This window comes from Eulemur rufifrons, chromosome 1, assembly GCF_041146395.1.
Source record: "Eulemur rufifrons isolate Redbay chromosome 1, OSU_ERuf_1, whole genome shotgun sequence".
Lineage (NCBI taxonomy): Eukaryota > Metazoa > Chordata > Mammalia > Primates > Lemuridae > Eulemur > Eulemur rufifrons.
Genome location: NC_090983.1, coordinates 27,583,395 through 27,609,328, shown reverse-complemented (window position 1 = coordinate 27,609,328; position 25,934 = coordinate 27,583,395). Strand labels below are relative to the sequence as shown.

General features: G+C 46.5%; 1 protein-coding gene across 5 annotated transcripts in view; it reads left to right on the top strand.

Moving 5' to 3' along the window:
* Positions 1 to 25,668, top strand: part of NRP2 (neuropilin 2) — a 115,845-nt gene extending 90,177 nt beyond the window's left edge. For 2 of the 5 annotated variants that reach the window (XM_069483616.1, XM_069483716.1), the window contains exons 16-17: positions 20,111 to 20,161; positions 22,308 to 25,668. In XM_069483616.1, coding sequence (XP_069339717.1) covers positions 20,111 to 20,161; positions 22,308 to 22,612 — 356 coding nt within the window. In that variant the 3' untranslated portion in view covers positions 22,613 to 25,668. Of the gene's footprint in view, positions 1 to 3,978; positions 7,413 to 20,110; positions 20,162 to 22,307 lie in introns of those variants that run through there. The other 3 variants (XM_069483901.1, XM_069483993.1, XM_069483811.1) reach the window with 2 other exon arrangements.
* Positions 25,669 to 25,934: the final 266 nt, after the last annotated feature.

The following is a 25,934-nucleotide window of genomic DNA, read 5'->3' as shown; positions in this document are numbered from 1 at the left end:
GCTAACACACAGGAAATGCCCACTCACGGCAGTTACTTTTACAGCCACATTTCCTAGTGGCTTATTAGTTCAATAGCCCTATTTGCAAATAGGACTGGAAGGAACACTACCTAATGTGTCCTTTTTTTCCTTATTTTCTCCCATGTGTGGCTTCTCAGAATTTATTGTTTCTCAGAATTCAAATTCCTTGTGTTCGCATTGCTTTTCTCCGGAGAGCTCAGAACTTTTACAGATGGGAGCCTGCTCAACCTTGCAAGTACACTCGGAGTTATTGACTATTAAATATCTGTTTCTCATTATCTCGCACAATGGGAAAACCTTGTAGAGAATTGAGGAGGGGTGGAAATTAATGAAAAATAGTTAAGGAATTGAAAGCATTTTCCCATTGGGGGAAAAACAAAGATATATGAATAAGCAGTAGAATTTAGATCAATCAAAGGGGAAGGTCAGGTCAGCACATTACCAGCTCTGGGTAAGGTTGAATACTCACCTGTGCTTTCTCCCATGTTGAGGGACCTAGCCCAGGCTTCTTTGCTGTAAAGCAATGGCCTGGTCACCATACATGGCAGATGGGGCAAGTGGAGCTAAAATTGTGCAACTCACCAACCTGGGCACCGGGTACAGGTGTCGTCTGCCTAAACTAGGCACCTTTTTCCAATTCCCCAGAGAGGTACTATATGAGCTAGCAGAATCTGTAGCACTTTCTGAAAATGATTTTTCCATGAAGTACCAGTGGATTATCAACATTTTCCAGAGAGTCTGACCGTTGGTCCAGAGTACATTCCTCTATCCATCTGACATCTGTCCATCTATCCATCCATCTGTCCTTCCATCCATCCATCCATCTAGCATCACTGAATTGCTGCTGTTGTCTCAGAAGCTGCCTTAGGTGGAGATTTCACCTCTATTGATTTATCACCTTCCTTTCTCTAACCGGCAAACCACAGTCCCATTAGTATATAGCCCTCAAGGCTGGGACAGAGCCAGATTCCAAACCTGCACAATCCACCTGCCTTTGGCCAGAGAATGTTCTGAGAAACTTCTGGCTCCCAAGTACAAGTCAACTAAAAATTGCTTGTGAGGGATAAGAAAAGGGTTATCAGTTGTATCCTCTCTTTTCTAACATACTTAACATTAAAAGCATCAATTCACATAGTTTTCTCATTTCTCCTAATGAATGCCCAAGGGAAATGTTTAAGGAGCCAATCTAATGTCCCCAAATGGCTTTTGTCACTAAAGTTTACTACATGTTGATAATTTCAGGGTTGGGGAGCAAAGCTAGGAAAGGTGAAGAGGGTGTTATGCTAAAGTGGAGTTTGTCTTTCAAAGTAGAGCAGAATTCTGAGGGAATGGGTCTCTTGCTCTGGTTCCGAATACGGGACCCACATATTATGCCTTAACCTTCCTCCAGCAGGTCCCCTAGAGTCTCCCCCAGTGCCCCAACTTTGTCTCTATCACAAGAAACACTTGGAGTAGCATTAACACTCCCTCCTTCCCCAGCCCCAGTACTTTAAGTCCTAGGTGGTGTATCTGATGTTGGAAACCAGCATTCTGGCTAAAGGAAAGCAATGCTTTGAACTGAGACTCTGCGGTGATGGAGGGAATGTGGGTAGTTGTGATCGTGTTCTGCTTGATAAAAAGGTGTGCTCCGGCCTTTGTGGTCTGGTCGGGTACTTTGGATGGAAAGTTAATCCATGTGGATTTCTCACCTTCCTTTTCTCTGATGGGGGAGCCGTGGCCTCCTTAGAGGATGGCCCTCCCTATGGAGGCAAACCCGGGCATGCCCCTGGGGGAGAAGAGGGACAGCTCTGAGGAACTTCGGGCCCATCCCTGCACACGTTAGTGTTTCCTGTGCATTCCTGTGAGCTCACATGAAAATCCAACAGCAAGATGGTTGCCAGGCAGCAGGTACTCTTGGTGACCTGAATAATGAGTTGACACCAGGTCACTGTGACTTGCAAGCTAGACATTTCAAGGAGCCACATCTAGCTCCTTGCTTTCTCTTCCTTTCCATTTCTATGCATAATTTCTAATATGGCCACAAATAAAAGAGAGAGAAAGAGAGACAGAGGGTCCTTTTATCAGTAAAAGATAGAAACAGTTTGGGGACAAAGGAAAAGACAGTAGGCAGTAACCTGGGAGGTGGTAAAGATGTAGAAAGGTGCGTTTGGGAGGATCCTGGGATTCTGGGTCTTTTCTACCCCAGGAGATGCGGATGTGGCTGCCAAGGTGGTGTGCAGAGCAGCATGTCCTTGTCAAAGCCCTTCCAGTATTGTAGGACTTATGGTCGCCCAAGAGGTATCGATGAACTTGCACCTTAGCAGAAGGGAATTCCTAAAACTGGAGGAAGCAGTGATTAAGAGCCAGGAAACTGGGCTGGCTGTGAAAGATTTTGCAAAAAAAAAAAAGCTCTCATTTTTCTATCACTTCTGAGAAGACACTAGAAGGTCTGACCCACCTCTCAGCTATTCCCCAAATCAAAGAGAGGAGTTCTGATGTTCAGGCTGCAGGAAATAGAGAATGCTGACTCAGACATAAGAGTCTTAGCCTTAGTTCAGTGTTCTATTCACCAAGCATTTAGTGAGTGCCTTCTTTGTGTCCACCCTTAGGCATGGATAAGAGTGAGTTCCTCTGCTTGAGGAGCTCTGAGTCTGGGCGGGGGCTGGGGTGAGTGGGGAGGGGAGGCAGGAAAATACCAACAAGCCCTATCTGCGTCTTGAGCAGAGGCACACCCGCAGCGCAGGACCGCCGATGCATGAAGAAGGCAGCAGCACCTCCCACCCGTGGCTCCACTCCCATGATTAGAGAGGACACATCTTTCTGGCTACCACCACTTGATGCAAGCAGCTAGGGAGGCATTTTTCATAGGCGAAGCATACATCATTTTTCAGAAGTAAAGATCATGTCTGGTTTTGGCAAGCTCAAAAGCTCCTAGTCCTTTTCTGGTCCAGATTCTCATCTGATGTAAATCTTTGGGAGAATCAAGTTGTAACACTGCTTTGCATCAAGTGGGACTCCAGCCAGTCTTTCCCCAGAGTTACCCTGGGCTTAAATCTACTCCATCATCTCCATGGCAACCAGCAGCGGCCAGTGAACGTGGTTGCCTTCTCAATACTCTGCTAGCTTCTCCTCCCTGCTCTGTCTTTTCCCTGATTAAGAATGATTTCCCTCCCTTTTCTCTCACTTACCCTCTCACTCTCACTCTCACATACGCTCTATCATTTTGTGCCCACATTTTTTGTTACGACTTCCCTTCCAATCTGCTCTTAAAGATCCTCCATCCAATTAAAAGAATGAAGATGCGTTTATTCATTACCTGACAGTGGTAATTGACCTGTTTAGACAAGACCAGGCTGATTTCAATGGGCACAGAAGCCTTGGCAAGCCAAAGTGGAATTTACCTTCAAGTCTAGCCAGCCTAATTAATACATTGTGTGAGAATGCTGGCCAGCCAAACCAAATATGGTATTTCCACCCATTCGGGGAATCTGCCTTCCTGAATCCCAGAAGTCATTTCAACATCATTTACTTGTGTGTACTCAGACATGTGCGTGCACGTGTGTGTGTGTGTGTGTGTGTGAGAGAGAGAGAGAGAGAGAACTATAACATTTCTATATATTATAAAGTCATTGTGGTTAGACAGAAAGAAGAGAGGTTTGCACTCATACAGCTCTTGGCTGAATCCCATGCTTACTACTTACTAGCTGTATAACCACTGTTAATTTAACCTCTCTGAGTCTCTGTTTCCTCATCTGTAAAATGGGTCTGACAGCATCTACCTCGTAAGGGGGTGAGCAGGAATTAACAGCAATCGTTGAAAAGTGCTTGGCACGCGCTAGGGACTGAGTACCAGCTTAGTACACCCCCTTTCCTGTATGTCCCAAAGCATGTGTGTGTTTCTTTCTCTTTTTTAAATTAAGTTTTGGATCCGTCTGCATGCTCTCAGCCTAGCAACACTCTTCTGTGTCTCTCCACCAGGGGGCACCCTCCCGCCAGGGACCGAGCCCACAGTGGACACGGTGCCCGTGCAGCCCATCCCAGCCTACTGGTATTACGTAATGGCCGCCGGGGGCGCCGTGCTGGTGCTGGTCTCCGTCGCGCTGGCCCTGGTGCTCCACTACCACCGGTTCCGCTATGCGGCTAAGAAGACCGATCACTCCATCACCTACAAAACCTCCCACTACACCAACGGGGCCCCTCTGGCGGTGGAGCCCACCCTAACCATTAAGCTAGAGCAAGACCGCGGCTCGCGCTGCTGAGGGCTGAAGCAAGAACAGCACCCAAAACAAACAAGAAAGACTGCAAACACGTTGCCTCAATTTTGCACTTTTTCCTCCTCGCCTAGTCTCTGTTGTGAACTCTCAGACATCTCTCTCCTGGGTCCCCAACCCTCAGCACTCTTAGCCATCCCAACCATCCTCCTTGGGTTCATTTTGGTTTTTCTTTTTTTCTTTTTCTTTTGGTTCTTTTTGTTGATTCCCAACCAACAAAACCCAATTCTAATGCTGCATCTTGGAATATAAGAAGAGACCCACCCCCTAAGCACTTCACCACCCAAGGTTCCGCTGGTTTGTTCCAGAGACTGGTTCTCTTGTTTTTCCCCCTTGCCTTATCCCAACCTCCTCTCGGTGGGCAGTCTGCCAGGAGACTGAAGGGGAAACCTGGATCTGTGTGTCTGTACATAGTATACATTTGCACGTGTGAATAGCTCTGTGTGTGTGGGTGTGTGAGAGAGAGACTGGCTCATTGTGTGGGGGGAGTGCGTGGGTGTGTTCAGAGAGGGCCCCTTTAACTCTTGTGTTACTTCTCCTGGGGTACATTTTACAAGAAAATAATATACTGTACAAGTTTTGTTTACTTGGAGAAGAGATTGAAGCTTTTTGTTGCCTTATCTAGCTCTGGCTGGGTTTCTGTTGGCTGTCATTGTCATCTCCAGGTACCTAAAATAAATAGAGGCCATATGGAATGCAATGTGGCCTCCCCCATCCCTATCCCCGTCCCCCGCCCACCCGACCCAAGAGGAAGTTTCCCCAGCACACTCAGATGTGACCCCTTGTCATGTCTCCTGGCGTCTTTGAAGTATCAAGACAACAGCCATTGGGTGTGAGTGGAGCCACCTCTCCTTCCAGCCCTGAAGCAAATCTGTCTCATGTTGCCTTATAAAAGAGAAGCTCATAATGAATGTTTAGCTTTTATCAGTTAAGTCCAATCTTGGAATAAGTCATAGAGAATAAGGAATCTGGGACTGGCGCAGGAAAAGCAGAAGTCTGTTTAAGTTGAGAGTAGAAGGAGAAGTTGAACTAGAGAAGGGAAGAGGAGGAAGAACTGAAATGTTGTCTCCTCACCCCAGGGGTGGGGGGTTTGTTGGGCCCAACTTGGGCTGGGGTTGAGTAAGAAGGTTGAAAACTGTATTCTTTGGTATTCTATTGGTCATTGTAATAGCATTTGTAAAATACGGAGGGGAAAAGGGATCATTTGCTTTCCTTTCGTGGTGTTAATGTGTGCCTGAATCTGTAGCCACTAAAATGTACGGCTGCCCACCTGACTTACCTAAATATTATGAGAGAATAGAAAGTAATCATTTTTTTCAATGTACCAGTGTGCTACCCCTTAAAGCATTCATGGCATATGGCAAGTAGACCCTTGCAGGCTGGCCTGGCGTGTGCAGATGTTGCTGCGTCGTCAGAGAGAAGGTGTGATGAAGCTATGTCCATTGCTCCTCATTTGTCCTCTCTAAGCAACTCGAGGAGAGGGATGTAAGAGAGAAATTGCTCATGATACTGTATAAAGTATGGATTAAATAATGAAGTCAATTTCATTGACAGAAAATGCATCTTTTAAGATTCTCAGTGTACTAGGACTCAGCCTTGGGGGAGTTTTTCACCCTCCTGCTGGGAATCCACTGGGGAGGCATAAAATTCTCTCCAAAGATGGGTGCCTGGGTAGAAAGCCTCCAGGTACCTTCTGAGAACAAAATACTAATGATTTTTTTTCTTTTGGCTGCTTGGGAGAGAGACTTTTAGCATTCTTTCAGAATATCCAGATAGGTCCCTCCAGCACACACACTCAGCTTTCGCATCTGGTTCGTTTCATCCTCCTGAAAGAACGGTGCTCTCCCACTCTTATTCTGTTTCAAAGAGCTACTCTGTCTCAACCACAGCAGCTCTGCCAAGAAGAGAAAAGATGAAAGGCTAGAGCGTGCACTACCTTGAGATTTCAAGAAGTGTCCTACCCCAGCTGAAGATGGAGAAAGAAGCGGGGGAAGGGGGAGGCCAGCAGCCCAGGGTGCTATGCGATGACTAGCATGCCAGTCACTAAGGGCTTTTATCTCAGCTGTCCACATGCCCACAGAATGACTGGCATTCCTGTAAGTGCCCTGTGAAGGCGGGCTTCAGGAAATTACACCTGGAAAATCTAGCCAGTGTGGCGACTGGCTGAGTCACCATATACCCTTGAGGTTTCCCCTTCTTTAGTAGAAGAAGACAACAACTTTGTGAACTTTCTCTATCTTTATCTGATGCCCCATGTGGCATCATCTTTATGTACATGCCATAGCTGAGAATTTGAGACTGCTCCAGTCCTTGGGAATTCCATGATACACTTCAGCTGGGGATGTCCCTCTCTCTCTCTGCCTCCTCTGTCCACCCCCACCCCACCCCAGCAATTTTCTATCCAGGTACTGTGCTAAAAGGGCAGCTCTTCTGTAAAATGCCATGCTTTGCAGCTTTAAAAAACAAAATTCTGTATTTCATGGAAGGAGGGAAGAGTCATTCTCTTCCAAGAAAACTAGACTGGACAGGTGAATGCATGCATGCATGTGTTTAGAGTTGCTTCTCAAAAGACAATGAGGTGATAGCAACTATTAAAATATGAATGAATGAATGAATGAATGAGTGGAAGGCCTAGTTGGGGCTGATAAAGCTTTTGCCTTATTAGAGGTTTCATGTCAACACCTTCAGGAGGGAAGCCCTCATCTCTGGGGTGAAAATCCCTTTCTTGATGTTAAGCTAGCAATTACCATCACCTAATTGCTGGCAAAGGCAGAAAAAGAAAAAAAAAAAAAAAAACCATATAGCATTGCCATTGACAAAACAGGATGCTGAAGATAAAGTAAAATTGTCTTTTCCCTTGTTTCACATTTTTGGGATTAAAGCCAGAATTGAATAGGAAATCCAGTAAAATTCTGAGGTTGATAACCCATCTCTAAAAAGACCCTGTCTTTCAAATGAAACGAGCAGGCAAACACCTAAATCATCGAAAATTACCAAAGAACAACAACAAAACAAGAAAACCTAAAGATTTTTACTTCCTATTCTTATCCCTCTCCCTATTACTGTGACATCCTTGCATTGCTCAGTTGCCTGTGTGTCAAAATAACTTGTGGACGTTGGAAACTATTTGAAAATGTATTGTGTGGAATGTAATAAAATGATGATATTTTTATACAAACATCTGGGCTTTTTTTTCCCTTTGCCTTGAAGAACAAAGTTGAAATGTAGGCTTTGAACAAATTGATGTTTCCAAAGTTTACACATCGCCTCTGAGCTACAGGGCATTTCTGTGGGAGGTAGGTGGGTTTCCTCCTTGAGGCTGAATGCCAGCTTTTCCTTCTTTTTATTTTTATTACTGCGTGTTCGGATTTTTATCCAATTTGTGCAGCTGAGCCAACTTTTATGATTGGTGTGGGATTTTGCAAACGTTGCTAAGTGCTAAATTGCTAAATGAGATTCCACAAAATTTCTCTTGATGGCAAATCCCTGGAGATTGGATTCTACTTTCAAAGGGCCCCAGGGGGAGTGGGACCAGCTAAGCTGAATCATGTACTCAGCTCTACAGAGACAGAGCACTTCCTTTGGAGAAGTGGCGGTGACATCTTACTCCTCACCTATCAAATCAGTGCTCCCATGGGGACGTGGATCTCCAACTTAGAGCTTTCCCAGACCTAACAGGAATGTGTCGCATGTTCAGGCCTCAGAGATGTTCTAGACTTCGTTTTGAGCAGGTAATGAAGATAATTGTTTGATGACTGTGGACCTGGAACTATCAGAGTGGAACATTTTACAAAAGGAACAATCCTATAAAAACTTCAAGGAAAAGCGCTTGGGGAAACTTACTCAAACAGATCTTTTTTGACAAGGATTTTTCTTTGGTCCTCCTCTTTGGGTAGTTAGTGATCTAGTTTTATAAAATATTTCTATCAGAGAGAGATTAGGGGAAAAAATCTAGGAAAGACAACCTCCCAGCACTACCTTGATCCTAGGTAGTGGTCAGGAAGAGGTGACGGAAAGATTTTCCACTATCCCTACTCACGGGCTGTACCGGGAGCCTTCTATACACCCAGGGGCCTCCCTCAGGGCCCCAAGAACCCTCCTTAAAGGTCCTGAGAAAAGGCACATGTTCATAAGACCCTATTCCTGCTTTTCTTCCAATCCAAACCTAGATCCAGGAAGGAGTGCTTTTTACAGCTGTAAAACCTTATCCAAGTGATGCTGAAAGGAGACAGGCTTCTGGCATTCAGATCTTACAGGAAGCGCTGTTAGTGCAGATGGTTCAGTATAGATGTCACTCTCTGTTCTCTGGAGAATAGAGTAGAATATCCATGATTAGAGCATTGTTTGTTCCCCCAATGGCAAGCTCAATTACACGTTTTGTCTAAATAACATTTGGCTTTCCTGAAAGCCATTTGTTCCCATTAGTAAAGAATGAAATGAAAACATCTCCAAAGTGTTTATTTCAAACAAAGACCCAGGCTCAGTCAACATTTTCTTGAGCTGACCTGGGACCAAATTTGCCAGACTGAACTAAATTAGCCATCTTACGCTTTGTTAGCCTGGCTGTTTTGGGAGCCATGTTTGGGAATTTTCCTACCTTTTTTCTAGTCCTAAGATTATTTTAGGAGTGCTTTCTCCCCACAAAGGGGCAAAGACTGCTAGACCTCCCATCTTAGAGCGTCAAACACAGCACTGTTACAGCAAACATTCCTCAGTGTGGTATTCAGATTAGCACAAGCATAAATGTTACAGAAATTGCATTTCCATGGATCATAAATACCAGAGGTCAAAGCCCAAAATGGTCTGTTTCTGCTCCTACCTGGTCCTTTCTCATGATTTAAATGTGCGTTCTTGCTTCAGCCACTGCGGTGCTAGCCCGGGTAACCGAAGCCCAGCCACACTAATGTGGCACGAGGTTTCTTTTCCTCCGCCCTCCTCGTTCCCTCTTCGGTTGTTCTGCGCAAACGTGGCCTTTCTGTAATCTGTGATGAAAAGAGCTTTGTTCTGAAGTTTTGATTTGCCTCCATTGTAGGCACCACATCTGAGCCAAACTGCAGATCTGTAGGTGCAGGCTTGTTTTTTCTCTTTAATTGTGCAGATCACTGGGGCTCTCACAGCTGTAATTTGCCTTTCATCCACTTCTGTGACAGCCCAAAGAAAACACAAAACAAACCCAACCAAAGAAGAAGGAGGGGAGAGGGGAACACCAGCTGATGATCTTACAATCAGCAGGGAAAAGAATCCCCTTATATAAGTACATTAGAAGCTAGGTATCGTGTAGCATTTAATTAAGCCTGACGTAGCTGAGGAGAACCAGAGTATGTATAGAGGTCAGATACGATCAGAATGTATAGAGGGAAGATATAATCAGAATGTATAGAGGGCAGATGCAATCAGAATGTATAGAGGGAAGATATAATCAGAATGTATAGAGGGCAGATGCAATCAGAATGTATAGAGGGAAGATATAATCAGAATGTATAGAAGGAAGATATAATCAGAATGTATAGAGGGAAGATATAATCAGAATGTATAGAGGGCAGATGCAATCAGAAACATGCACCCTTCACAGGCGTCAGCCCCCAGGCCTCAGCCAGAGCGTGTTTGCACCTCCTGCCTGGAAGTGTTCTGTTTGGTCCCAAACCTAAGCACTGGACAGAGATAAGATTTGGGAAATCATCCAGGAGCAAAACCCCGTTTAGCATAGTGTAGAACAACGGAGAGTCTAGGCGCTTCAGGGCAACCAGCAGAAGGCATTCTCGCCGCAAGCCCAGTGGGTAGCAGACCCAGAAACACCTTCTCTCTTCTGGGGAGAAGCAATTGCCCTTGGGCTTCTCTGTCCTCAACCTCTGAGAGTCCCAAAAAACTAAAGTCCCACATGCATTGACCAAGAAATAGGAAAGGCCATTTGAAGGGCCACCAATAGAGGAGCTGGGGACAGGGCTGGGTGTCGGGTGGGAAAACACCTTTTCTTGGAGGCTTGTTGCCAGAGTGGTTATTGATACTGACAGAGGTTGTTGGGAGGGAAATTTTAGGGTTGGAACTGGCTGGATTTCATATTTTTTTAACTCAAAAGTTATACATGACTACATTCTCCAAAAGTGCTATGATACGGGAAAAGCAGAAAGCCCATTTCATCGTTGACCAATCCCATGCTCCTCCCCAGAGGTAACCACAAGAGGTGGTTTGAGGAATACATTTCCAGGCCTTGTTTTATACCTTTACAAACATATATGTTCACATCAAATTATGTGGTTTGATTCAGTGGAGTTTTGTGCTGTTTTGTGTAAGTGGTATCATAGTGTTTGCTGGCTTTATTGGACAACTTGCTACTTTTCATTTGACAACATCTCCGGGATAACTCAGCACATACCAACAGATTCTCGCCGTCCTCTTTAGCTGTGGTGTAGCATTCCATATTGTGCGGATACGCCAGAGTTTATTAACTGCTCCCCTGCCAGGGGGCATTCAAGTTGTGTCTGTTTTTACCGTTATAAACAATACTACAATGAACATCCTTGAAGTTGCCTCTTTGAGCACGTTTTCCTAGGATAGAATTTTTGGGTCAAACGTGTGTCTATTTTCACTTTAGTAGCTGCCATAAATGGCTGAGGTTTGCCTATTTAAATGAACCTGTCTCTACTTGGGAGGGCAGCTGAAACTAGTGCGCACCCTAGAGGTAGATCCCCTGGCCACGTTTGCCCGAGACACACTCTCCGTGCCCAGCTCTCTTTCTCAGCAGCGGGCGTGGCACTTGCAAGAGAAGACACGGGGCACTTTTAGCTGAAGGGAACGTTAAGCTCAGGGAGTGTTTTCTATAAACTGCCAGCTCGTGGAGAATATGGGCCGAGCTCTAAGTGGCATCTCCCCCGAGCTGTGGCAGCTGAGGCACAGGAGTTAATTCCATCGCTGGGTTCCGCAGGCAGAGCCCTGCTCTCGGTGATTAATGAGTTCCACTTGGTTTCTTCAAAGAGTGACTGTGCAGTGCCTTGCTGTTATTTATTTATGTTTTCTGCTAAAAAATTTATGTAAAAAACATCCTTTAAGGTCAGTACGCAGTTTTGTGCTGCAGACTAAACTATTCCGGCAGCCACAGGTAGACCCACATGCCAAGTGAAAGCCTCAAATTTGGGGCACCCTTGGGCCCCAGGCCCCCACTCTGGCCCTGAGAGGGGCAGACTTTCGGGCTGAAAGGAGGCGTCCAGCTTCCTTCCGAGGAAATTCAGGGCTACTGTAACCAAAGCGAAGGCACCGGGCAGTGAGGTTGTTTGCCAGTGGATGTTTGCAGGTGCAGGCAAAGCTACTAGCCCCACAGGGCTTCGGCAAAGGAACGGTGGGTGGAGGAGAAGCCCAGAGAGCTGTTAGTCAAGCACCATTGCCACCAAGAGCACTGCCCTGATTTCCATTATGTGCGGAAACCAAAGGATCCTAATAATGAGACTTTGACTCTGAGCATAATGGATAGTGTCTGTGGCCATGCATGTGCCGTGTGGGCTTTCTCTGACCTGCCAAAACCCCGGGGCTGCTGCCTCTTGGACATGAAGCATGAGTAACTCAGGAAGGAAAGCAGCATGAACGTGAGATCAGGGTGAACTAGAGATATGTCACACACAATGCCTTGTTTTATCCTCTCTGTATAATTGTGCAAAATTGAACCCTTTTAATATCATTAACTAATATTCCCGAAAGCAAAGGCTCTGACCCAGACCTGGAATGATAGTGGCTTTCAACAATGGCAGTTTCTTTCTCCGGCAGCAGGGTTCACTAACAGGACTCCTGCACTAGCGTCCTCTGCACCGTGGTAGACAGCAGCCGCTCCAGTCACAATGGGATTGTGGAGAGAGCCTCACGCCGGAGGTGGCCTTGACCAACGTCCTGTTCTTGGCAGGCCTGCTGGTTATGGAGGCTTCATTTTAGCAAAAAGAACGTTTTTGTCCATTTGTATTTCCTTCCTGCCACCAAGGGCCTGGGAGAAGGGGCAAGAGGATTTCAGGACTGGTGTGAGCAGTCCCTGGAGAAGCTGGCATTGAGAGTGAGGTGGTATCATTAGGACCTGGACAGGGCCAGCACGCGTGTGTCAGAGGAGCCCCAGAGGTGGCTCATTCGCCTCTGCTGGCTGTAGACCAAGAGTGCGAGCCCAAGAATAGTGTTCATGGGAAGCCCTGGGCCCACAAGCCCATCACCACCTTCTGGCTCTGCAACTCTTGAGAGGGCCACCATCTCCGCCTCTTTCCCCAAGGAGGACCTGGTGGCCACCCATCTGCCTTTGCGCCAGGTGCACTTGTCTCCAACCTCCCCTTTTGGCTCCTTCCCCCTCTCTTGGTGGCCCCTTTTCCTCTCCCCTGGCATTCTTACCCTTTCTGCCCCCCTGCCACCATCAAAGTCTTCTCCTAGAAAAGCATGGGTCAGATTCCTTCGCACAAATGCTTAATTAGCTACTTCCTCCAATGGTTGTGCTCTTGTAGGACACTAAACCTAAAGCCAGAGGAATTATTCTCTTATGATTACAGTCCTCAGCCACCAGCAAGCTACTGGGGGAAATCTTCTCTTGAATGGGCAGAAAGAGGTACCTTTTTGGCAGCTGTAAAATCATATCACAGAGTCATTCATCCTTGCCTTCAGAAGAAGAGGCTGGCTTTTAAGAATTCTCTTGGTGATGTACAGGTGTACAGTTTTCTTCAACGGCCTGCAACATAAGAGGGGCAATCTTTAAGAAGATATCATTCTTCACGTTGGAAGTGGAGGTAGTTTTGATTCTTCAACTCTGTCCTCTCACTTGACCAAGGCTGCACCAAACCACTCCAGCTGAGTGATGTTTCTAGTGTGTGCACCTCCTGAATACAGGGACCAGAGGAGAGGAGAAATGTCAAAGTCCACTGGGAAAAACTCTCTGAAATAGAAAGATATAAGGTTTTTTTCCTAATATTTCAGGGAAAAATAAGAATGCAGGATAGGGGAAAAACAACACTTTTTCCTTGAAATTTTCTGTTTTTCCCACGTTCATACCCTAAGAAGGAAGCCAGCAAAGGAAGTGTAAAGAGCCAATAGCTTGTTGACATATCTACTTACAGTGGTGGAGAACAGCTCTGATTTTTCAAAGACTTAGGGTAAAAAAGAGATTCCAGAGCTTTCCCCTATTGGCATGGCTGGGATTTTCCAGCCTACACGACTGCGAAGCCCATCTTCGTAGCTAAACATTTCTCTTATTTTTCTTATTTTCTTGTTTTCATGCCATCGATGGGGCTCAGTGGAGACATTGTGGCCTCAGCTGCTCATCTGCCTCCACACTTGAACGTATTATTAGGTCATTTCACAGACTTCTTGTTTGCAGTCAGTATTTTTAATTCTTTTTAGTGTTTCCTCTGAGTTATTCCACTAAAAATAATAGAAAACATGGCAAAATTCAAGATCAAACTTTTCCAATAAGCTCATACCAAGCCCCCCTTTTTTTCTCACTTGAAACCATTCGAAAAACTCCAAAAAATAATTTTTTCCATGACCTTGCATAGATTTGACTATAGGCCAAGAGATAAAAACCCATGATAAAAGATCTTCTGATGGTGGTTATAAACTCAAGCCAAACCCAGCAAGGAGTGAATGGCTCTTGAGTAGCCTGACTTTCCAACTGAGGAGGTTTGGCAAAGTTTAGATCAACATCTGAACTTTTGGCTCCTTCTTGCAACTGGGGATGAACAAACTGAATTAGGGAAATTAAGTGTGGTGGAGAGGGGGGACCTTCAGCCAATGCTAAATGTTAAACTGAATTAAACATTTCGAAGTGCCAAGAAATATCTCCTTAGTCCTTTATTATTTCTTATGTATTGAGATCTCAGTGCTGTGTTTCCTGCTGGGATTAAAACAGAATGGCTGAGAGAACTTTCTGGAGGCTGCTCCCATCTGAACAATCCAGTGGTGTAGCTGGCTCAGGGGGTTCAGGAACTTGGAATCAAATTCAACAAAGGCTCTAAGAGGCCAAGAGCTTATCCCAAATAAATCACAGACCCCAAAGAAGGTGTTGAAAATCTGTGGCTTACTCTTAGTTCTACTGCTGATTTATTCAATGACTTATTGCATTTTTCTACCATCCATCCTATTTCTTCATCTTTAATACAGAAGCGACGACACCTGGTACCTGTGAGCATGAATGATTTCAGGGGTTTCCTGTGAATGAGGGGCTCTTCCATCCTTGCTTGCAAGGCTGGTTGAAGTTTGGTGGGTTAAGTGACTTGCTAGGACTGGCTTTCCATGCGGTTTTATCAGCCCAGCCTCAGTTAAGGTGGAGGCTTAAAACTAGGGGCACAGTTTACCCACTTTGTCAGTTCCTCGATTGCCAATTAGTAGGACTGAGTCCTAAGCCAAACGGGCAAGTATCGAAATCATGGAACCTCGTGGCTTCCCTTCACTTGTCCCTTTCCTGGTCCTCTCTTTCCGTGCACACCTCACAACAACTGACTTCAGGGATTGGCCACTGGCAGGCCAGGACAGACTGGGGTGAACAGTGGGGCAGTGTGCAATGTGGGGCAAGGGAGCTCTTTTGTTTAGAAGTTGCCTTGTCAATCTCAGCCATCAACCCTCTTCAGAGAGCCCTCATCAGAAAGGTCCTCAGACTTTTCTCATTTTCTTCCCGTAAAGACGATGGAATTCTAGAGCAAGGGAACATCAGTGGTTACTCTACAGAGGAGCAAACTGAGACTCAGGGAGGTCAATGACTGGTCGAGGCTCTCACACCTGGGCAGAGCCAGAGGGAAGTGGGCACCCGGCTCCCCTCCGGGTGCCCCTCCGTGGCCCGTACTGCTTTCCTGCAGTGCAGAGTGACGCCCTGGGTCTTGGAATGTCTCCGCTACACATTCTGGATGGCAAACCTGTCATCAGCTTCAACCAGGCCTCTTACTCCACTGCTCAGAGTTGGCATGGAAGGGACTCTTCAAAGAAGCCAGTGCGTGCCAGGGTCCCGAAATGATCTGCGTACAAGTGTCCCAGGGGTGGACTGTCTTAAGTCATTTATCTGAAAGTAGCCAGTGGTTTGGGGCAGACTCCTCACTCTCCTGACAATCTTGTGAAGCTCCTTTTACAATGAAGTAAACAGAGTAATGTCAAGGCCAGCACACTCGCTGTAGGCCACAGAAGTGGTGAAAGTGAAGGTTGTGAATTTTCTGTAAGAAACTGCAGAAAATCAAACTAATGAAAGAATGCCAACCCCACAAAGAATCTTAATTTAGAATAAGGAAGAAAATAAGGGAGAGAGGAAAGATAAAGTGTGTGTGTGTGTGTGTGTGTGTGTGAGAGAGAGAGAGAGAGAGAGAGGAGGAGGAGCATGAGAGACAGGTTCTTGTTTGAGGCCTCGGTGGGAGTTTCCTGCTGCAGGTTGAAGTGTCACGAGGGTGTTTCCCGAGAAGAGCGTGTGTGGTCTCACACTGCCAGGCAGTGTTCCAGAGCCTCAGGGAGAAACGTATTTCACTGGAGAAGGTTCAGTTTGTGACTGAGTATGGCTGTTCACCACTTGTGCCATAGTGTGACAACTTACTGACAAGGAAACCAGAGAACCACCCTTCCGGGGTGCAGGGAGTTTCTGGAACAGTCCAGTGGTTTCAGTAGCTAGCCACTATGGTCTGTCACTCTGAAAAATCAGGACAGCAGGAGATGGGTGAGACCTTGACTCACACGTCACCGTACGCCTACTCTGTCTCTCGATGATGGACAGAGAAGGGACAACTGGGGAAGCGAGGGGACTTTTCAGCCCGAGGCTGATCTCAATATGAAAATGACCACGTTCCTGTGGAGTGGGGTTGTTTTTGTTTTTAAGCAGTAGCTACTCCACCCACTTGATTGCTCGAGCTCTGATAAACCTTCCGGTCACTTGTGAGTTCCCTTTTTCCTCCCACTATGCTGGTCTGCAGCAACTGGTGAGGGGGACGGGCAGAGGTCTGACCCTCATGTAGATAAATACAGGTGGGAGATTTGTGGCCAAGCAAAGCAATCTCTCTAAATTCCTTGGTAGGTCTGATACAAATGAATGCAAGCCCAAAACCCGGAGAGTCTCAGATGGGTCAAAAGGCTCCGGTGCCATGTTTGAAGGAATTCCCATGAAACAGATCAAGGAGCTAGAACTCCCGACCCCCACCTTGCAGCAGCCCCGATTCCAACGTCTCCATCTCCTCACTGCCACGTTTGCCCAGTCCCTGCCCTGGGCTCCACAGCGCCCCACTTTCTTTGTGCTAAGTTGGCATGAGTCTTTGTTTCCCAGCCACACTGAGGGGCCTCGGTGGTCCTATACCTCTTTATTTTCCAAAGTCCTCAGTATGGTTCCTGGACACCTAGAAAACCCTCTTCATAAGTGATGGTTGCTTCGTTGGTTAATCGGTTGATGAAGGCTGTCCTTTCCCTCTCTGGGTAATGCGTGGCATAGAAAACATGAAGCCCCAGATTTCAGATCACCCCATCTTCACGTTTATAAGAAGCCCCCATGAACTCCCACCAAAGTGGTGAGCCAGCGATGCAGCAAACAGGCAGAGAGCATGTGTGCAGCCAACCAGGGTCCAAGGTATGGCGGCGCTTTGTTCTGATGGAATGGGCAGTGGTGATGCGGTGGTTACAGAGCCTGCCCAACCCAGAGGACTGGAATGCGGACTCAGGGGGCCTCTCTGGCGCTAACACAGTGTTTAGGAGTCAGTATTCAGGCTCTGGAGTCAGACTGGCCTGAGATAGAATCCACTTGGGGGCCTAGAAGGAAACAGGGTCACGGGAGCACAAAGGTCGAAGGTGGAAGTCATGTGGGCGGTAAGATCCCTTCCTGACCTGTGTTCCTCTAGAGGTGTGGCCCATTCCACTCTCCCTGGCCCATCTCACACTCACAAACACACCCGCCCACTGAAACGGAGTCCTGGAATGTCCTCTCCAAGGTTTTCCTCATTAAAAAAAAAAAAAAAAATTACATGCCTGTAGTCCCAGCTACCTGGGAGACTGAGGCAGGAGGATCTCTTAAGCCCAGGAGTTTAAGGCCAGCCTCAGCAACATAGCAAGACCTCATCTCTAAATAAAATATAAAATAAAATAAAAACAAAATTCTGAGTTCCTGGTCCCTTTCTCCTGCTATTAATATTTCCTACTATCTACCCCCTACCTCCCCAGTGGGGTTCACTGTCCTGTGCGTGCCAGTCCCCTTCCCAGGAGGCTGCTGCTCTACCCTCTGTCTGCAGCTCCTGGCCCATCGTTTGCCCTCCTGTCCCCATAGAAGCCAGTGCCTTTTCCCCCCGGGTTTCCTCTTGGCAACTCCCCTGCCCCACCTTGCCTTTTATTTATTTATTTATTTTTTTTTTTTTTGCTAGAGCTATAGGGACCCAGTGGGAGAACCACAGTCCTTCCCACCAGCATCCTAAGGAAACAGGCTGAGGTTTACCCACAGGGCCCAACAGAAAGGAAAGTGGCCTGTGAAGGGCAAAGACACTTTTGAGAGAGAAAGCTCTTAATCAAACACAGATATCAAGAATATTAGCAAAGGGACTAGAGAAAATTGCTATCAAAGTAAATGGCTTTTTGTACAAATGTTCCCTTTATTTGTGTTTTCCCCGGTGTGCTATTCTTTCTTTAAGGCTTGGTGAACAGATGCGCTTTTGAAATTGTTGATTAACGTATCCTTTTTCCGACCCCTTCCCACTCACCCAAACTCCTGGGAGCAGTGACTATACACAAAGCCAAGTTGAGCCGCCAAAGAGTCCTTCTTCACCTTAAGTAGCCTTTGATTCTCCAGGTGCAGAAATCTCAGCTGCATCTGGGCAATTGATTTCATTGGACTGTAGAAATGGACCAATTCTTGGGAAATCATCTCATCCAGTTCTCTGCCTCCAGAGAGGAGAGGCTGTGATCTCCTGGGATAAAATGCTCTCCCAGTCATTACCGTCCTTTTCCCCTTTTTTCTCAAGATCAAGGGGTGCCACATCCACCCCTATCCAGCCCATGATCTATGGTATCCTAAGACTTCTTCCCCGAGGGTGTGAGATGGAGCAAGAAGGCATTCTAGCCTCCGAGAATTCATCACTTCCTTGGCAGAGACCAGATCCCTAAAAGCAAGCACAGAATTCGGCCCCAAGGTCACTGGCAGGAGCCCCACAGCTCTCATCCTAGGCCGATTTACGTATTCTCGTCCAGTGTTCTGCGTTTTTATCCATGAAGCTGTTAAGACATAGGAACATCCCATCAAAACGATCCATTGTTAGAAATGTGACAGTTTTCTTCCATGTTCTTTTTTTTTCCCCCATAAAGTTAAAAAAAACTCTGCGTTGACTTTCACAAGCTCAATTTGATCTGTATGACAACCACCACCTGCCTCTCGTTGATTCTCGTTCACAGCTTCATTCCAAGGGAATAGCCTGCTTTGTAGGTGTGGAGAATAATGCAGGGGTGGGCACTGAGGTGGGGAAGCTGGCGTGGCCTGCAGGTGCCAGTTGCTGTGCTACAAACGTGCCAGGAATGGGCTGGATTTGTAAAGCATTGGTGCCACATGGCATCGATTCTTTCAAGTCGGGTCTTGGCAAGTTGTTTTGTGCATCCCTTACTAGCAACGGAGGGGATGAGAATGTGCTGTAGTACTTCGGCCAGAAGTGAGGAGGACTTCTAACATGATTAAAACCATGGCCTTCAGGAAAAGACTGAATTTCAAGTGTGACAGTGATGGATCAATCCTCAGTTCAGATCATGGTCAAGTAGATCTTCCCTGAGATGCAGTGCTGATGAGAGAGAGGCACTTGGGTTGGTCTTAAGTTCTTTTTTTTTTTTTTTTTTTCCCTTTTGTCTGATACTTTAGCTGTTGAGGATTTTTATTTTCTTGTAAGCCTTGATTTTTGGATATCAATTTATAGTGCTGACCCCAAAATTGTTCATTGGACTTTGGGTTGAACATAAGTCTGAAAGGGCCACCCACATTCGCTGGGGCTGTCTTGAGCTGACAACCCAGAAAGACGTAATTAGCTTGTGAGATGGGAAGAAATAAGACCCTGCTCTTTGCCACATAGTTGGTTCTCTCTTCTAATGCTTTACCATTTTAGATAGGTCATTTTCATGGGCTCTGATTTCTGTAAGTTGGACAGCATAGTGAATAGAGAGACCTGTCTTACCCCCAAAAAACTATCATAAAAAATAAAAACAGAGATGGTGGTAAGACAGGAGAAAATTCAAAGTAAATTAACTTAGCTGTATTCAAGCCCGACTAGTCAGAAGGGATGCCCATGTTCAATCTGTTCTGAACCGTGAAGAAAGCCAATAGGAAAAACAGACCAGGGAGGAAAGAGGAGAGATATTGGCACAGATATGTGAAGGTGGGCTGGCATAATGAGATTCTTTCCAGTTCTGCTCTTGCATTAAAACACATAATGATGAAACAGGACTTCCTTAAATTACCATACGTTTATTTGAAATCCAGAGGAGAAAGATTCTGGTACTTTGTGTCCACTTAGACGTGTGCACAACTGTGTGCTGCACGGAATGGACGTCCCAGTAACGGCGACTGGTGTTGGGCATGAGATGCTGTTAAAGGTGCCCTAGATAAAACTCACACCTATCCTGGTAATGAAGGACAGTCATCAAAAAAGACACAAGTGAAGGGTTTACGTGGCACTGAAGACCCAGCCTTTCTCATTATTTCTGTTTTTCTGGTTGTTGTTGGAAGAAAAGACAGGTCATCTGAAGCAGAAATGATCCAGCAATATACATACTGAATGATCTAGAAGTGGATGATCTAGCTGCCCGCCAGAATGAGGAGTCTTTCTCAGAAAGGTTGCATCTCTGTCTTTTAGCCATGGTGATAGAACTTGTCATAAGTTGGTTTGTTTTCCTTTTTATTGTAGTGGACATCCCAGAAACACATGGAAGAGAGAGCTATGAAGATGAAATTGATGGTGAGTATTGCTATGATTTAGCACGTAATAATGAAATTTAAGTTAGGTTATAAAGCGGTCAACAAAAATAATGCCCAGGGTATTGGAGGACCAAAATTTAGAACTGTCAGTTAACAATATATGAAAGATCCAGAGAATGAAGAAACCATCACTGCTCTGTCAAGGTCAAGTTTAGAGGCATAGAAAGTTTATTGAGTTCCCTCTGCCTAATCTGAAACAGGTCCCCTCTTTCAGGCACCTCCTTGCATGGATGGGCTTCAAATCTGGATAAACCCTTTAGGAGTGAAAGGCTGGCTCCTCTCTACGTGTCACTGCTCGAACACTTTGACTTTTCCCCAAAATGGCCTGAGGGGATGAGCATAAATGTGAATATTCTGATGGGCCTGCTGCGGTTTCTGGTTCCCTGGCTTGGGGCAAACCTCTCACCTACCATCCAAGACTCCAGGTTAGGGTACATGCAAGACTTTTCACCATGCCCATCTCATATTTTCATATTTATTTCAAGTGCTGTTTTTCCACTTCAAATACACACACTTGGAGAAGCCAAAGCGAGAGTCCTGACGAGAGGCCTGCGAGGCAAACACGCAGCTGTCACTGCTTCCCTTGACGCAGAACAGCGCAGGTCTCCCAGGGCTTCTCTGAGTGCCAGCGTTGATCTCCAAGAGACTCAACAGCAAGATTCCACTCAGAGAACAATTTTAGACCAAGATTGATGCCTTTAAGAAGAGCTGTTTATACAGCAGCTGCTTTCAACCTGACCTTAATCCAAAACTTCGTGTGTAGTTATAGAAACCGGAGTGACTAACCCAACAGCACCTTGTTAACTGACGGCAGACTCTGCCCGAAAAGCCCCGTCCAGCGCTCCTTTTATGGGCAAACGCGCACGCCTGACCTCCACGGAGAGGCTGCGGCAGATCCAGCCGCAGAAGCGGTGATGATGGAGGGGAAAGAGCAAGGGCTGTAGAAGCAGAAAGCCTGATTTCTGTTCCTAGCTTAACCGCTTGCCAACTCCATGACCCGGACTGCGTTACATAGTCGCCTCACTTCTTCCAACCTCAGTATCCTCACCTGTTAAAAAATATATATTATCATCCTGCCTTCTTCATGGGATTAGTAGGAGACGCTGAAAAATGAGCGCTAGATGTGGTCAGGCCTTGGCCACACTATGGAAACGCACGTAGATGAGTCCTGCCAGGGCTGCCACAACTGAGTGCCACACACTGTGTGACTTAAGCAACAGAAATGTGTTTTCTTCCAGCTCTGGGGCTAGAAATCCAAGATCAAGGTGTGGACAGTGTTGGTTCCTCCTGAGGGCCATGAGGAAAGTGTTCTAGGCCACTGTCATGTTCACATGGTGTCCCCACTGCGTGTCTGTGTCTAAATTTCCCCTTTCTATAAGGGCACCACTCACATTGGACAAGAGCCCACCCTAATGACCTCATTTTAACTTGACTGCCTCTGGAAAGACCCTGTCTCCAAATAAGGCCACATTCTGAGGAACTGAGGGTCAGGCCTGCAACATGAATTTTAGGGGTGGGGACACACAAGTCAACCCACAGCAATGAGGCACAACGCACGCCAAGGGAGGTGTGGCGGCTGGAAAAAAATCTGCTACTTCTATGGCCGGGAGTGCCAAGCTGGGAAACTCGTCAATTGAAAATAGTCCCCACCTGTCCTTGGATTGACTTGAGGCAGTTGGGAGTGAGGGACGAGGAGGCTGCCTGGAACCAAGGCCATCCCAGGGGCTCCAGAGACACCCCAAAGGCTCTGTTGTCATCTGCGCTTGCCTGATACAATTTAAGTATCAAATGTTTCGATAGCACTCACTGTGCGCCAGACACCAAGCACTTCACAAGTGTCAGTTCATTTAATCCTCCTAACAACCCAGGTGAGGTGGATTTTATTAATATCCCCATTTTACAACTGAGAGAATTGAGGCAGAGAGGGGTTAAAACACTTGCCCAAACTTACACAGTTAGGACATGGTAGGACTGAGCTTTGAACCCAAGCCGTGTAGTTCCGGAGTTCCTGCTGTTTACTGCTGTGCTCTGAGGGGCCCCTGGGCTGGGGGGGGGGGCGGTGCGCAGTTATTTCACCCTGATGTAGCAGGGTGCCTGCAATCTCTCGTGTGTTTTGTATATCACAGATGAGTACGAGGTGGATTGGAGCAATTCTTCTTCCCCAGCCTCAGGGTCTGGTGCCCCCTCGGCCGACAAAGAAAAGAGCTGGCTCTACACACTGGACCCCATCCTCATCACCATCATCGCCATGAGCTCCCTGGGCGTCCTCCTTGGGGCCACCTGTGCGGGGCTCCTGCTCTACTGCACCTGCTCTTACTCGGGCCTGAGCTCCCGCAGCTGCACTACGCTGGAGAACTACAACTTTGAGCTCTACGATGGCCTCAAGCACAAGGTCAAGATGAACCACCAGAAGTGCTGCTCCGAGGCATGACGGATTGCGCCTGAATCACAGCTGACGTTTCATTCCAGCAAGAGCGGCTGGTGAAGATTACATTTTTTTTCCTTTGGAAACTGAATGCCATAATCTTGATCAAACCGATCCAGAATACGGAAGGTATGGACAGGACAGACAGGCAAGTCGAGGGAGGGAGGGAGAGGCAGCCACGAAGGGGGTGATCACCCACCCAGGACCGCGGTGGCTGAGTCATTGCAGGAACAGGGCTGTGCTCTCTGCTGGGAAAAAGACAGGAGCTCATCTCTTTGGGGTCACAGTTCTATTTTGTTTGTGAGTTTGTTATTATTATTATTATTATATTTTATTTCTTTGGTCTGTGAGCAACTCAAAGAGGCAGAAGAGGAGAATGACTTTTTCAGTACAGAAGCGGAGCAGTGATCATTATTCTCCGCTTTCTCTTTCCAATCAACACTTGAAAAGCAAAGCGTCTTTTCAGCCTTTCCATCTTAAAAATAAAACTCAAAAGCAAAAACGCCGTCCAGCTTATCCCGTCCTCTGATTGTCTGATGACTTAAGGGATGTGCTGTGGTGTAGGTTCTGCCAGCCAACCCTACAAGCTGCCGTTTCCAGTCCTAGCATTTAAGTAGGATGTTGTTGCCTTTAACTTTTTTTATCCAGGGGAATATTGCCATTTTAGGGTCAGCATGAACAGCTGTTTCTTGTATGCGAGTTAAACCAGAAAGGAACCTTCACACATCAAGATCCACAGAAGCACCTCCACGTTAGAAGCGGATGAGCCTTCAAGTGCTTTGTGAGTGAACGGGAGCCATTCTGTAAATTCAGACCCAGAGCTTGTGGCGGTGAGGTTCCCTTGTGGGGCCTCCGGTGGTGGTTTTGCCTTTTCTTTTCCCTCCTCCTTGTTGTTCTAAAACATACACATATACACAAATGCGTGCACGTGCGTGCGCACACACAAACACGCACACACACACACACACACACACACACTTTGCAGTCTCTGAGCCCCAGGAAACAGCACTGTTCGATATTCTCAGAGGCGGGCTGGGGAAAATGCCGGCTCTTGGGATGTTTTCTCCGTGGGCAAGATGTGATAACTAGTGACCACTGGACGAGAAGGAGAACCATGGAGAGAGAGAGAGAAGCCCAGCCTCTGTGATCACGTGATGGCAAAGGCTGAGCAGTGTAGGCGGGGACTTTGATGAGTTAGTCTCTCTGATAGGCTCATAAACACCGATCTCTCCTTTGGGTTATAGCCACTGCATCAGCCTTCCAGGAGACGCAGAGCTAGGATATGCAAGAACTGATTCTAACCAGGAGTCTGCAAGTACTGTGGACCAAGATGCTAACCACACTGCTTCAAACCTGGAGAGACTTAGGTTTTCATTCATATGCATGCACGTGCGCGCATACACACACCAGTTTATGTGTTTTTATTAAGTGCCTTGAAAAAATGAAGAAAAATGTATTTTCCCTCTGTGTAGAAATCAGTGAGTATCTTACAAGTTAAGGCATTCCTCCTTCCCTAACCCCGGTGGCTCCATCCCCAGCTCCCCCAGCTCACCACTGATCCTACCAATGGAATGAGCCCTGTTGCCAAGGGGTAGTCATGGCCCTAGATGACGCTCAGCTACTCTAGAAAAGGAGGCATCAGGAATAGAATGAAACCGTGTGAAGGATAAGATTGTCCGCATCGAGATCCAAATCTTGATTACGTATTAACGCCTAAGTATTGCCTGTGTGCTGGGAATACGTTTGAAACGCAACCAGTATGCCCAGCCTGTTGCATATCAATGGTAAACTTTCAGACCATTTTTGCTGCTATGGTCACCTACAATTTCATTTGTCTCATACCCAGGTGAAAGGGGAAGGGTGAATGGGACTGGCTGGTTCCTTTAAATGTTAACTTATGAAAATGCTAGTTCAAATGGTAATGTCACAGTGTTTTGTGTGCAGAGAGGGAGAGTTCAACCCACAGCTATTTATTCACGTGTGTGTGTCTTCGCGGGCCTTTGAGTTCTCTGTATCTACTGTGTATGTGAATGGTCACGTGGGATCCAGTGGTGGTGTTGTGACTTTGACCTAGGGCCTGAGTGTCACTGCTGATCTCAGCACTCGTTGGCACAGTGGTAGTTAGAGGTGAAAAGTAAAGCTGTCACACCCAAGGGCTTAGCTTTAGGAACCCCTGAGCTGGGAATGCAGCAGAAGCAAGTTTTTAATTAGCCCACCTTCTTCGCCCTCCCATGCAGCTCAGTGTTCAGAACGCTGGTAAGTCTTAGGGATTTCCAGAAGTAGCCTGCAAAAGAAGAGAAGTTTGAAAGTCTACACCAGGGGTCCTGGCCCTCTCATGCCCAGTGGGCCATTTATAATTCCCCAAAATCCAGCCCTGCCTCAGGCCTGCAGTTCACCTCTAAGTTGTGTACAACTCAACCTGCATTCCTCTGAAAGTCCTGCATCCATATTCGCCATTGACTGATTGGAGGCCCTGAATGGGCCATGGATGCTGAACAGAAAGCAGCAGGGTACCCAGGGCTACATGTAGATACCTCACCAAGGCTGGAGGCTGGTCCACTGTAAGACAGAAAGAAAGACAGCTGGGCCTGATTGTAACTTGGCCAGGGGACAGCTTGGTGCATTTGTTACCTGTGTCTGTAGGTAGGCTAGCTGACCAATCTCCTTGAGTCGTTCCCATTGGGAAACCCAACTCCCAGTATTGATCTCCTTTTTGCCTTGTACTGAATGACACGTTACCTCCACGCTCTCCTGGACTAGGTGTCAACAGGGCCACAGGGTTGCTGTCTCTCTTTGGTGGGGCTGGGGAGTTGACAGGGATGAGGGTCCAAGGAATGAGCATGAATGACAAGAAAACAAGGGAAAAAGTTAAACTGTCACACAGAAGGTTAACTTTTCCAGGGTTTGCAGTTAAAGGTATTCGACCATTTGCTGGCTGAGCCAGATCACGGGAACTTGAGAGCTTTTACTGTGATTCTTTAATGTAAAAAATAAACAACGTCAAACTGTGTTTATATGATTTGTATAAAGCCTTTTTAAGATTACTATTTAAATAAACATTATACCAGAGATGTTTTTTCTGCATTGTTTTTATTGGAGACAGAGAGACTTGGGATGAGGGTGACCAAATTGTCCCACTTTGCTTGAGACTTCCCTGGTTTTTAGCACTGACAGTTCTATGTTCTAGGGAACCTTTGTCTTAGCTTGGGCTGCTATAACAGAATATGAAAGACTGAGTGGCTTCAACAACAGACATTTATTTTTCACAGTTCTGCAGGCTGGGAAGTCCAAGTTCAAGGCACCAACAGATTCGATGTCTGGTGAGGGC